This window comes from Nycticebus coucang, chromosome 10, assembly GCF_027406575.1.
Source record: "Nycticebus coucang isolate mNycCou1 chromosome 10, mNycCou1.pri, whole genome shotgun sequence".
Lineage (NCBI taxonomy): Eukaryota > Metazoa > Chordata > Mammalia > Primates > Lorisidae > Nycticebus > Nycticebus coucang.
The window spans coordinates 49,946,543-49,958,796 of NC_069789.1; the positions used below are offsets into that span (position 1 = coordinate 49,946,543).

General features: G+C 37.3%; 1 protein-coding gene across 3 annotated transcripts in view; it reads right to left on the reverse strand.

Moving 5' to 3' along the window:
* DTL (denticleless E3 ubiquitin protein ligase homolog) overlaps positions 1–12,254 on the reverse strand; it is a 53,291-nt gene that overhangs the window by 29,219 nt on the left and 11,818 nt on the right. The window contains exons 6-9 of one of the 3 annotated variants that reach the window (XM_053605371.1): positions 5,468–5,533; positions 3,682–3,794; positions 1,511–1,584; positions 1,103–1,138 (exon numbers count right to left, since the gene is read on the reverse strand). In XM_053605371.1, the coding sequence (XP_053461346.1) occupies positions 1,103–1,138; positions 1,511–1,584; positions 3,682–3,794; positions 5,468–5,533 (289 nt within the window). Of the gene's footprint in view, positions 1–600; positions 658–1,102; positions 1,139–1,510; positions 1,585–3,681; positions 3,795–5,467; positions 5,534–12,254 lie in introns of those variants that run through there. The other 2 variants (XM_053605372.1, XM_053605373.1) reach the window with 2 other exon arrangements.

Below are 12,254 nucleotides of genomic sequence, written 5' to 3' on the forward strand. Positions count from 1 at the left end.
CTCTTCTGGCATTCTAGCCAGGTACAGTGAAGACATCTCATTGGGAAACAAATTGAACTATCTTATACTGTTCTCTCCAATGTAAGGTTTATTCTGATAGAACGGAAACATATGTGATTTGACCCTGTAATGGGTTACCAAAGTTTACTCTAAGGGAGGGGAAAAGGAAATTGAAGGTTTGGTGCGGATAGTCATTGTTTCATTGTTTTTAGAATAAATACTTCCTTCTGAATATATCCTTTGACATCATAAGTAGCAAACTCTGTTCCTATGGTTATATCTCTATATATAACAGCTTAGGTAATCCAGTCTGAACAATTTTCCTGTGAAACAGAAGTATTTTTCCATTTCATTTATTGGGATAATTGTTTTAAACCTCCATTTCTACTTTTCAGGCAACTGGAAAACACAAGCTTGGTATACAATGGCAATATCCCTGGAAATAAACAAAGCAAGCTTTCATAACCATTCACAAGCATAACCAATAGCCTTTAAATAATCCTTCATTCTTGCCTGAGAAGTATCCAGAGGACACAATGATAATCCTAGTTTGGTAAGCCATAGTCATTTAAGTTAAAAACATTTTAAAGGAAGAGATACCTTGGGAGATAAAATAAGAAGAGAGTGGCTGGGTGCGGTGGCTCATGCCTGGCGATCCCAGCACTTGGTAGGCTGAGGTGGGTGGATTGCATGAGCTCATGAGTTTGACACCAGCCTGAGCCAGAGTGACACCCCATCTCTAAAAAATAGCTGGGTGTTGTGGCAGGCACCTGTAGTCCCAGCTAGTTGGGAGGCTGAGGCAAGAGAATCACTTAAGCCCAGGAGTTTGAGGTTGCTGTGTGCTGTGACTCCATGGCACTCTACCAAGGGCAACAAAGTGAGACTCTGTCTCAAAAAAAAAAAAAAGAAAAGAAAGAAAGAAAAAAGAAAAGAGTTAAAAAGAAAGGGAACTTATAGTCTACAAAGCAACCAATCAGTAAGCATCACATTTATTTGGAAGCCAAAAATTCAGACTAATCATGGACGGCAGATACGTATATGACGGTCATTAGGCCTTTCTATCAACCTAGTTATACTATTCCCAAAAATGATAATTACATACCCAGAATAGATTTCTTCTTTTAGGATATTTTTAAGCCTGAAAATACAAAATCCAAAGTAATAGAAATCTTACTCCTCAAAATTAGATCTAGTGACTAAATTAAATTGCATAAAGCAAGCAAACTTCACATCCAGCTTCTTCTCTAAGATACCAGCAGCAAACACTGCTCCTATGTGCTAGACAATGTGCTAAGCATGACACATATTAATATATTATCTCATTTAATTAGTTTAGTAAGAGTCCCAGCTATGTATTTTCCAGTATGATCTGTAGTTCCTTTTCTCAGTCAGGGCACTTGCTATGTTGAATGTTAAAAGCATACACATTCAGTTATAATGGGACTAGATGACTCCCCATCAGAGCCCATGAAAGAGACCTCATCAAAAGAACCAAGAAAAAGACTCTTACCCATCCACAGCTCCTGCTGAGACTAATGTATTCTCATCTTGAAAGAGGACCACGGTAACACTCTGCTGGAAATCCTGATAGTGCAAGAAGGAAAAGAAGGAAATTCTATCTTGGATAATATAATCTTGATAATATAACCATCAAGAGAACAAGGTGTTAAAAATGGCTCCCCATCCCATAATTCTGAATTAGACTAAATCTTCTCTTTCTAATAATCTTAATCAGATGTATACACTGATAAGGAAGTAATTTTAGCAAGGAAATGACCTAAACATCGTTAAGTTATACCAAATAGTGTCAATACTTTAAAACTGACCCAAAGGCGGGGAATATAGTGTTAATACTTTAAAACTGTCTGGGGAGAAGGGGTCTGTGACACCACCAATGTTTTGTTTTTGTATGTTCTGTTGTCTCACATAGACAAATACACACAACAAAACATCAATGGGGTCATTCTCTGACCCTGCTTTGGTATGTAACTGTTAACCTATACTCAAGAAACCAACTGGTGATTAGAAGATTTTACTTATCAGAGCCACTAGGTCTGCTTAGAATCAGCTCTATGAATAAGGAAACTCATTTAAATTTTCTCTGCCTGTTTCATTTACAAAATATTGCTATCCACCCAGATTATCATATAACGGTCTAAAGAATTATGGATGAAGACTGGGTGCGGTGGCTCATGCCTGTAATCCTAGCACTCTGGGAGACCAAGGTAGCAGATTGCCTGAGCTCACAAGTTTGAAATCAGCTTGAGCCATAGCATCATCTCTAAAACTAGCTGGGCATTGTGGTGGGCACCTGGGTAGTCTCAGCTACTTGAGAGAATTGCTTAAGCCCAAGAGTTTGAAGTTACTGTGTACTGTGACGCTACGGCACTCTACCAAGGTTGACATAGAGAGACTCTCTTTCAAAAACAAAAAAAGATGCAAGTTTTGTATATTTTTTAAACATTTGGCAAAATATTATTAGACATATTGAGAAACACTGAGTAGACATAGTGCCATTCTAGTAGCTAACAGTCAAAGCTCAAACAATGCCCATAATGTCTTTCTTCTTTAAAAAAAATTGCATTATGTGGCTCAAAGGGTTAGGGTGCCAGCCCCATATGCCAGAGGTGGCAGGTCCAAACCCAGCCCTGGCCAAAAACTGCAAACAAAAAATAAATAAATAAAATAAATAAATAAATAAATAAATTGCATTAACCTCACTTTAATGTGTTTATTTTTCTAATGTTTCTTGTTTGTACGGGGGAAGTGTGATTGCTGAAACATAAAATTAAAAACTAATACCAAAAACAAGACACAGCCATGAATGGAAATAGTTTAATCTTCATCTGTGGAGGCCAGATGAAGTTAAAATGAGTAGCATTTTAGATATTTAATCAGGTTCTGAGCTAAGATGACTTTTTAGGCAATAGCAAGTAGGAGGTCAACCTCCATTGAGCCCTTTTAATTTTTTCACTGCACATAACAATCTTTCATCCATAATTATTTGTTTTGGTTTGTTTGAGTCAAAGTCTCACTTTGTCAACCTTAATAGAGTGCTATGGTGTCACAGTAGAGTGCTATGGTGTCACAGCTCACAGCAACCTCAAACTCTTGGGCTTAAGCGATTCTCTTGCCTCAGCCTCCCAAATAGCTGGGACTGCAGGCATCCACCACAGAGCCCGGCTATTTTTATTGTTGTTGTTTTTGTTGTTTAGCAGGCCTGGGTTGGGTTTCAACCCACCAGCCACAGTGCACATGGCTAGCATCCTAACTACTCACCTATAGGTGCCAAGCCAAAACTCGCACCTTTTCAACAGTTTATATATTATGAAAACAATGGATTCCTTGCCCAGAGAAAACCGTATCACAGTACCTAACATGCTTCTTCAAACTGCTCTTTCCCCACTTTTCCTATTACATTATACCATAGGGGTGTGTGTATGTACAGATGAGACTTAGGAAGTTGAATTTTTAATATACTTCCAGGTAATGCCAATGCACAGTAGAGTTTGAGAACCACTACTGTAGGTACTGAGTAAGCAATAAACCACTAATATCAAAAGGAAATGAAGATTCTCATTTAATCAATAACTCCTATTTTTATGCCCCCCAAATTCCCTAAAATGATGTTCCATCCTATTGTCAAGATCTTAACACATGTATATATTTGTAAAACCTTACCACAGATGGAGCAAGTCCTTTTGAATTCTGTTTCTTCTTGGGTTTTGAAGGGGTTTGCTTGTCTGAGGTATTATGAGCTCCACTGATTTGATTCACTTGCCTGTAAAACCCATCTGAAAGATAATCCAAGAAAACTGATTTAGAATTTTCAGAACTCTGACCTCAGACCTCATGCTGAAAGTAACTTTCGTTTGACCTCTATATTATGTAATTTTTGACCAGATTAGTAAAATTAGAAACCAGCAGAGCCAGCAGTTGCACTATATTTCCTGTGGTAAGATTATGACGTATAAAAAATAAGCAAATGTTTATGGCAGTATTATTCATAACTGCTAAAACTTAGAAGCAATCAAGATGCCCTTTAGCAGGTGAATGGATAAACTGCGGCACATCCAGACAATAGATTATTATTTAGTGCTAAAAAGAAATGAGATTCATAAAGCCACAAAGACAGGGAGGAAATTTAAATGAGTATTAGTGAAAGAAAGTAGTTTGACAGATGTCCTGAAAATGGCAAATCCATGGAGACAGTGAAAAGATCAGTAGTTTCCAGGACTTAATGGAGAGGTAGGGATGAGTAATTAGGGAACAAAGGACTTTTAGGATAGTAAAACTATTCTGTATGATACTACAATAGTGGATACATGTTATTATACTTTTGTCAATAATTATATAACCAAGAGTAGTCCCTAATGTAAACTATAAACTATGGGTGATGACAATGTGTTAATGTAGGTTCATCAACTGCTAACAAATATACCACTTGAGTGATTGTCAGTGAGGGAGGCTATGCATGTGTAAGGCAGCAGATATACAGTGACCATCTCTGCTCAATTTTGCTGTGGGCCTAAAAAATATTCTACAAAATAAAGCCTACTAAAAAAAAATTTTTTTTTTTTTTGTAGAGACAGAGTCTCACTTTATCACCTTTGGTAGAGTGCTGTGGTGTCACACAGCTCATAGCAACCTCCAACTCCTGGGCTTAGGCGATTCTCTTGCCTCAGCCTCCTGAGGACTACAGGTGCTGGCCACAATGCCCAGCTATTTTTTGTTGTTGTTGTTGCAGTTTAGTCAGGGGCGGGCTTGAACCCGCCACCCTCGGTATATGGGGCCAGTGCCTGACCCACTGACCCACAAATTTTTTTTAAATTTTTTAAAAATAATTTATTATATGTTTCAAATTATGTTTCAAATATGCCCCTAAAATTTTTAAAAAATAATTTATTATATGTTTCAAAATTGCTAGATAAGAAGAATGTAGATCCATATCTCACTTATCCTGATTTCATCATCACCCATTGTATACATGCATCAAAAATTATCACATGTACCCTAACAATATGTGCAACTATGATATAAAAATAAAAAGTAGACATTAAAATTTTTTCCCCTAAATAATTAATTACAGTAAACAGGGAGATGATCACTACTTTCGCTTGAAGGTATCATGAGACAAAATGAGTTATAATATGTTTAATTTAATCTAACTCTTTAAAACCAAAACCAATTTAAATTAAAAAATATTTACCAGTGAGCCTATATATTAATATTTTTAATTCCATCAGCAATGTAAGTAAATGGGCATTGTAATTCAGAAGACAATAGGAGGTAAACATGTGAGTGTAATACTTGCAACACAAACTAAGATCTTGAGAACTGGAATAGTGAGCAGAAATGGGGAATTATGAGCACTTGCCCCCTGGTGGTAATCAGAAGAAATCACAAGCTCTTTCACTCAGTATGGGGTGATCTCACATCTGTCAAAGTTAAAATAGAACTGGACTACCTTTTTTGTTGCACCTGGTGTCCCAGACCATAATGTTGCCATCTCTTCCACCTGTACAGAATACAGCTGTGAAGAAACAATTTATTAAGAGGTTAACAAAACAAGACAATGATGCATATATTTCCATTTAAATTTCTGGAGTATCTCTTATATGGCATAGGTACCATATTTGGCACTGGAGATTAAAAATTTAAAAACATAACAGCTTACTAACAAATAGAGAAAACAACTGTGAAGAGAAGGGATTAAAAAGTGCTCAAGATTCTTAAGCTGAACAAAAACTTTACAGTCATCCCTCTGTAAATTTCTTAAAACCACACAAAATGCTTTATATAGTACAGTAAGAATGATAAACAAGCACTCGCTAAAACGTACCGAGTTCTTACTATCCTAAGTGCTATGTACTATTCTACATACTTTATATAAATTATCTCAATTTTTGCTATCAACTTTATTACATAGGTATCATTCTCCCTATTTTACATACAGATGAGAAAACTAAAGGACAGAGAGGCTAAGTATGAATCCAAAACCTATACTCTAAACCTCTAAGCTACATTGTTTCAATATTAAAATATGAACCAGATCTATATCAAATTTGTGAATCAGGTTGCCTCTGGAGATAGAACAAGGGCAATTGGATTGGAAAAGGAAAAATTTATCTGCAAGGTTTTATTCTTTAAAATTAAGCCAAAGAAACTCTGCTTAGATGAAAGAGTAAACACTTAACAAACTAATCCACCTGCAATCGCTGTAAACTAGACAAAACATAAAAACAACTACTGTGGAGGACACTGTGGAGACTGAACACAAAAATATGCAATTTTGAAGAGGATCAAAATCTCTAGCAAATGATTGGCCCTAGGTAAGTTTTTTGTGATTCTACCTTGAGGGTAGCAATAATCACAGCATAACACCAGGGAGCTAAAATGTCAATAGAAAAATCTGCCATCTTGTAACCCAGAGGAACCAGGAAAAGGAGACTGAGAAGAGTAAGACCTATCAGAGAGGGAGGGGTTGGGGGTCTCCCTGATGACAGCCAGAGAAAAGGAACCTCTAATTCTGTATTTAAACTCAATCTAATTGAGTGGCACCTGTAGCTCAGTGGGTAGGACTTGCCCCATATACCAAAGGTAGCAAGTTCGAACCTGGCCCTGGCCAAACTGCAACAACGACAAAAATACTGGGCGTTGTGGCGGGCGCCTGTAGTCCCAGCTACTTGGGAGGCTGAAGCAAGAGAATCGCCTAAGCTCAGGAGTTGGAGGTTGCTATGAGCTATGACACCATGGCACTCTACCAAGGGCAACAAAGTGAAACTCTGTCTCTAAACTCAGTCTAAGTCTCTGGCTGACCTCTAAACCATATATGCAAGAGAAAATTGAAAGCAGCTTTCAACTGAGGCTTAAGCTAAAGAAATGAATTGAGACACAAACTGCTGCCCTCCCATAGGTGTGAAAGTCTACAAGTGAGTCTAAAGTAAAATGCTTGTTAAAACAGGAACATCAATTCTTTCCAAGCAACATAATAGAATCCAGAACCCAACATAACCGTTTACAATGCCCAGGATATAATCTTTTTTTCTTTCTTTTTTGAAATAGTCTTGCTTTGTTAAACTGTCATGGCATCAGCCTAGCTCACAGCAACCTGAAACTCCTGGGCTCAGGCAATCCTCCTGCCTAAATCCCCTGAATAGTTGGGACTACAGGCACACACCACTATACCTGGGTACTCAGAATATAATCTTAAATCAGTTGACATGCAAAGAGTCAAGAAAGTTAGTTATTCTCAAGGGAAAAGAAATAAAGGAATGCTAACCTCAAGAAAATCCATATGTTGATTTATCAGACAAAGTTGTAAAGTAGATTATAACTATGTCAGATAAGGGAAAGAAATATACACTTGTTACCAATGAAAAGACAATAAATGTCAAGAAAAATAATTTATTTAACAAAAAAACCCAAAAAGGAAATTTTAGTACTATAAAATACAACAAGTGAAATGATAAAAACTCACTGGATAAGTTTAAGAACAAAAAAGAGAGTGAACTTGAATATAGACTAATAGAAATCATTCTATTTAAAGAAGAGAAATAAGATCGAACATTATGCTAAGTGAAAAAAGCCAGTAACAGAAGACCACATATTGTACCATTTCATTTATATGCATGCGTAGAGCAAGAAAATCTGCTGAGATAGAAATTAGTATAGAAGTTATATAGGGTTGAGAGAAATGGGTTGAAATGTACTCACCACAGTGCCTGGCTATTTTTGTGTGTGTGTGTGTAGTTGTCATTGTTGTTTAGCAGGCCTGGGCCAGGTTTGAACCCACCAGCCCCATGGCTGGTGACCACTGATCTATGGGCACTGAGCCAGAACATTTTCATATAAAGGAAAATAATTTACTACAAGTAGACTTGGACTAGAAGAAATGTTAAGGGAAATTCTTCAGGGAAATGATACCAGAAGAGAGAATAAAGATGGCATTGATGGGGGTCTGTGTGTGTGAAATCTTGAGTTCAGTTTTGGATATGTTGAATTTGAAGTGCCTGTGGAGAGGTTAAGTCTAAAAATGTAGGTCTGGTTCAGTGTTGACCTACACTCACTGCTCCTAGCAGATGATGTTGTCCGAGTCGATATAGCCATTGTTTGTTCCCCCAAGGTCCAGGAAACTGGATTCTTTAACTGATTCATGGACTAGATAGAGTAGATATCTTCCTGTCATCGGAAAGGATTTCACCCACAGGGCAAGCTACCCCTGTTCTATAGCTGCAGCCATGTGACTGTTGTGGACAGAGCAGTAACCATCACAGACTTTCGATGAGAGATTGAGTCAGACACTTTCCAAGAACTTTAAAAACCAGACCAGTATACTGCAGGCCCTTAAGCTTTCAAGCTATTTTAGACAGAATAGAAAGGGGGCATCACTTGGGGAAGAGCTGATTTTCTGTTTCTGGTTTGAAAAGCAGTAACTGAATACATTTTTTTAGGCAAGGCTGGAAAAGAGCATGATGATACTCAACCAACTGTAACTTAAAAATTAAGTCAAAAGAATGGTATAATGAACTCCCATAAATCCTTCCTTCTAAACTTGCCAATTGTCAACATTTTTTTCCTTTCAGCTATCCTTCTAGTTTCTATGCCAACCTGCTTATTATTTACCTCTGCACTAAATAAAGGCATCTGTGCAGAAATTTGGAAGCCATTTAGAAAATCTTTGCGGTTTTATTGTGATTTATGGTAATACTGATGGAGCTTATTATAAGGATGAAAGACACTCACTACATCTTACCAGATGGTGAGGCTTATAAGACTTGAAGAGTGATTATTGTTGGGAATTATTGTTATTTAACAAATATTGCAGAATATTTTTCTTGTACAATAAAATAACAATTAACTTAAAAAAATAAAAAAATATAGATCTGGGCCAATACAAGTTGAGGGAAAAACAAAACATAATTGATATAGATGATACTGTCCAAGGAGAAGGTGTATACACTGAAAGAAAAAAAAGGCCACACACCAAATCCTGGGCCTTGCCAACACTTCAAGCTAGGTAAAGAAGTATGATACACAAAGCAACTATAAAGGAATAAGTGTAGAAAGCCAGGAGGAGAACCAGAAGGAAGTGGTATCCCAGATTTTAAGGAAGAAAAAAAAATTTGTGAATTTTACAAATGTCCAGAAGTGTCAAGTATTATACAAGTATAAAAAAAGCCTAAAAAATTTCATGGCTTTTGACAATTGGATAGTTAATGACCTTAGCAAGGGTGATTTCAGGAAGAGAGCAAAATATGGAAGATTGAAACAAGCTGAGATGAAAAAAATTTAGTCAGCTTTTGATTACTCTTAAGTAACTTAGAAGACAAGAAATAAGAAAGTATAACAGCTAAAGAGAACACAAGGTTAAGATGTTTTGAGGGATAGGCCACAGACATTCTTGAGTCTTTCCTAAGGAGAAACAGCTAACAGAAAGGGAGAGCTTGAAGATACCAGAACTATGAGAACACAAATGATGGAATGAAACCTTAAGGGAGGATCAAGATGTTTCTCAGCCTTAGCACACTGGAATCCCTTGAGGAACTTTAAAAAAACAGACCCTTGACCCATCTCCTAGAAATTCTGTTTTTTGTTTTTGTTTTTTGAGACAGAGTCTCACTTTGTCGCCCTTGGTAGAGTGTTATGGAGTCATAGCTGACACAGCAACCTCAAACTCTTGGGCTCAAATGATTCTCTTGCCTCAGCCTCCCAAGTAGCTGGGATTACAGGCACCCGCCACAGTGCCTGGTTATTTTTAGAGATGGGGTCTCACTCTTGCTCAGGTTGTTCTCGAACTTGTGAGCTCAGGGAATCCAACTACCTTAGCTTCCCAGAATGCTAGGATTACAGGCATGAGCCACAGTGCCTGGCCCTAGAAATTCTTCTTTAATTATTTTTTTCTTTCTTTTTTTTTTTATTAAATCATAACTGTACACATTGATATGATCATGGGGCATCATACATTCGCTTCATAGACCATTTGACACATTTTCATCACAATGGTTAACATAGCCTTCCTGGCATTATCTCAGTTACTGTGCCAAAACATTTACATTCTACATTTACCAAGTTTCGCAAATACCCCTGTAAGATGCACCACAGGTATGATCCCACTGATCCCCCTCCCTCTACCCACCACCCCCTCCCTCCCCTTCCTTTCCCACTTCCCCCTATTGTTAGGTTGTAACTGGGTTATAGCTTTCATGTGAGAGCCCCAAATTAGTTTCATAGTAGGGCTGAGTACATTGAGTACTTTTTCTTCCATTCTTGAGATACTTTACTAAGAAGAATATGTTCCAGCTCATATTTTGAAGAACCTCTGCAGGTAACTAATGTACAGAGTTGAAAACCAGTGACCTAGGAGGAAAGCGCAGCCTTAAACTGAAGAATGAGAAAGAAGTTGCAAATACAGGTAAGTTTGCAGCAGAGGAAATAGAAATAAATTTATAATCAACTTTAATTATCTACTAGTAAGTTCTCAAGAATATTTGTATCCTGCCCATGTACTGCTGAAAGAACTAGACCAATGATTTTTTCAATCACACCACCTACAGAAAAATCCACACTAAGCATTTATATGGTGATCAATTATTTTAATACATTTGTATCTCACCTCACTATTATGTTTATAATATTTTTGTGAGCTAAGTACAATAGGTATTAATCTTACTAAATTAGGAAATGAAGGCCCAGGGAGATAAAAATGACTTTGTCTAATAGTCCAGAATAAAACACAGGGCTTCTATGTATGGTTGTAAATGTGTGCCTAGCCAAGAGAGTACATGGTAGAGGAAGTGAGCGGGGCTAAAATCTAGCCTGTTTGACCAACTAACCGACGGGGTCTTGGGGGCAGTATCCAACCAGACTAATTTCACACTAGTGCACTTAGGGATTACTGAAAGCCATGATAAAAGCCATCTGCCCCAATTTCTAACTCAATGCTTTTTCTACTAGACCACATAGATTGGCATAGATTGATTTACATGCACAGAGTTTTAAAAATTAAACAGACTAAAAGACACTGCTTTCCTTTTCTATTTCTTTACTGAGGTAAATATTCATGATCTTAATTTAACTTTTATAAACTCAGAATCAACATGGATACAGAGGTATAGTAAACTAAAACACAAGCATACCTAACTTTACACTTACGTAGGTTAATGACTTAGAGACCAAAAATCACGCCACGCATTTCCTCTTCAAGGTTCCGTTTCAACAGCAAACACAATAGATAAAAAGTGACTTTTTAAAAAGTCCACACCACCTCAAAAATTCAGTTTAATATTCCTGAGTGCTCAAGTGAATAATGAAAATATTCCTTTTTAAAATATATTTTTGTAATGATAAAGGAGATTGTAATCATTTGTCTGCATTATTATTATTTTTTATTGTTGGGGATTCATTGAGGGTACAATAAGCCAGGTTACACTGATTGCAATTGTTAGGTAAAGTCCCTCTTGCAATCATGTCTTGCCCCCATAAAGTGTGACACACACCAAGGCCCCACCCCCCTCCCTCCTTCCCTCTTTCTGCTTCTCCCCCCATAACCATAATTGTCATTAATTGTCCTCATATCAAAATTGAGTACATAGGATTCATGCTTCTCCATTCTTGTGATGCTTTACTAAGAATAAGGTCTTCCACTTCCATCCAGGTGAATACGAAGGATGTAAAGTCTCCATTTTTTTTAATGGCTGAATAGTATTCCATGGTATACATATACCACAGCTTGTTAATCCATTCCTGGGTTGGTGGGCATTTAGGCTGTTTCCACATTTTGGCGATTGTAAATTGAGCTGCAATAAACAGTCTAGTACAAGTGTCCTTATGATAAAAGGATTTTTTTCCTTCTGGGTAGATGCCCAGTAATGGGATTGCAGGATCAAATGGGAGGTCTAGCTTGAGCGCTTTGAGGTTTCTCCATACTTCCTTCCAGAAAGGTTGTACTAGTTTGCAGTCCCACCAGCAGTGTAAAAGTGTTCCCTTCTCTCCACATCCACGCCAGCATCTGCAGTTTTGAGATTTTGTGATGTGGGCCATTCTCACTGGGGTTAGATGGTATCTCTGGGTGGTTTTGATTTGCATTTCTCTAATAGATATGGATGATGAACATTTTTTCATGTATTTGTTAGCCATTCGTCTGTCGTCTTTAGAGAAAGTTCTATTCATGTCTCTTGCCCATTGATATATGGGATTGTTGGTTTTTTTCATGTGGATTGAGTTCTCTATAGATCCTAGTTATCAAGCTTTTG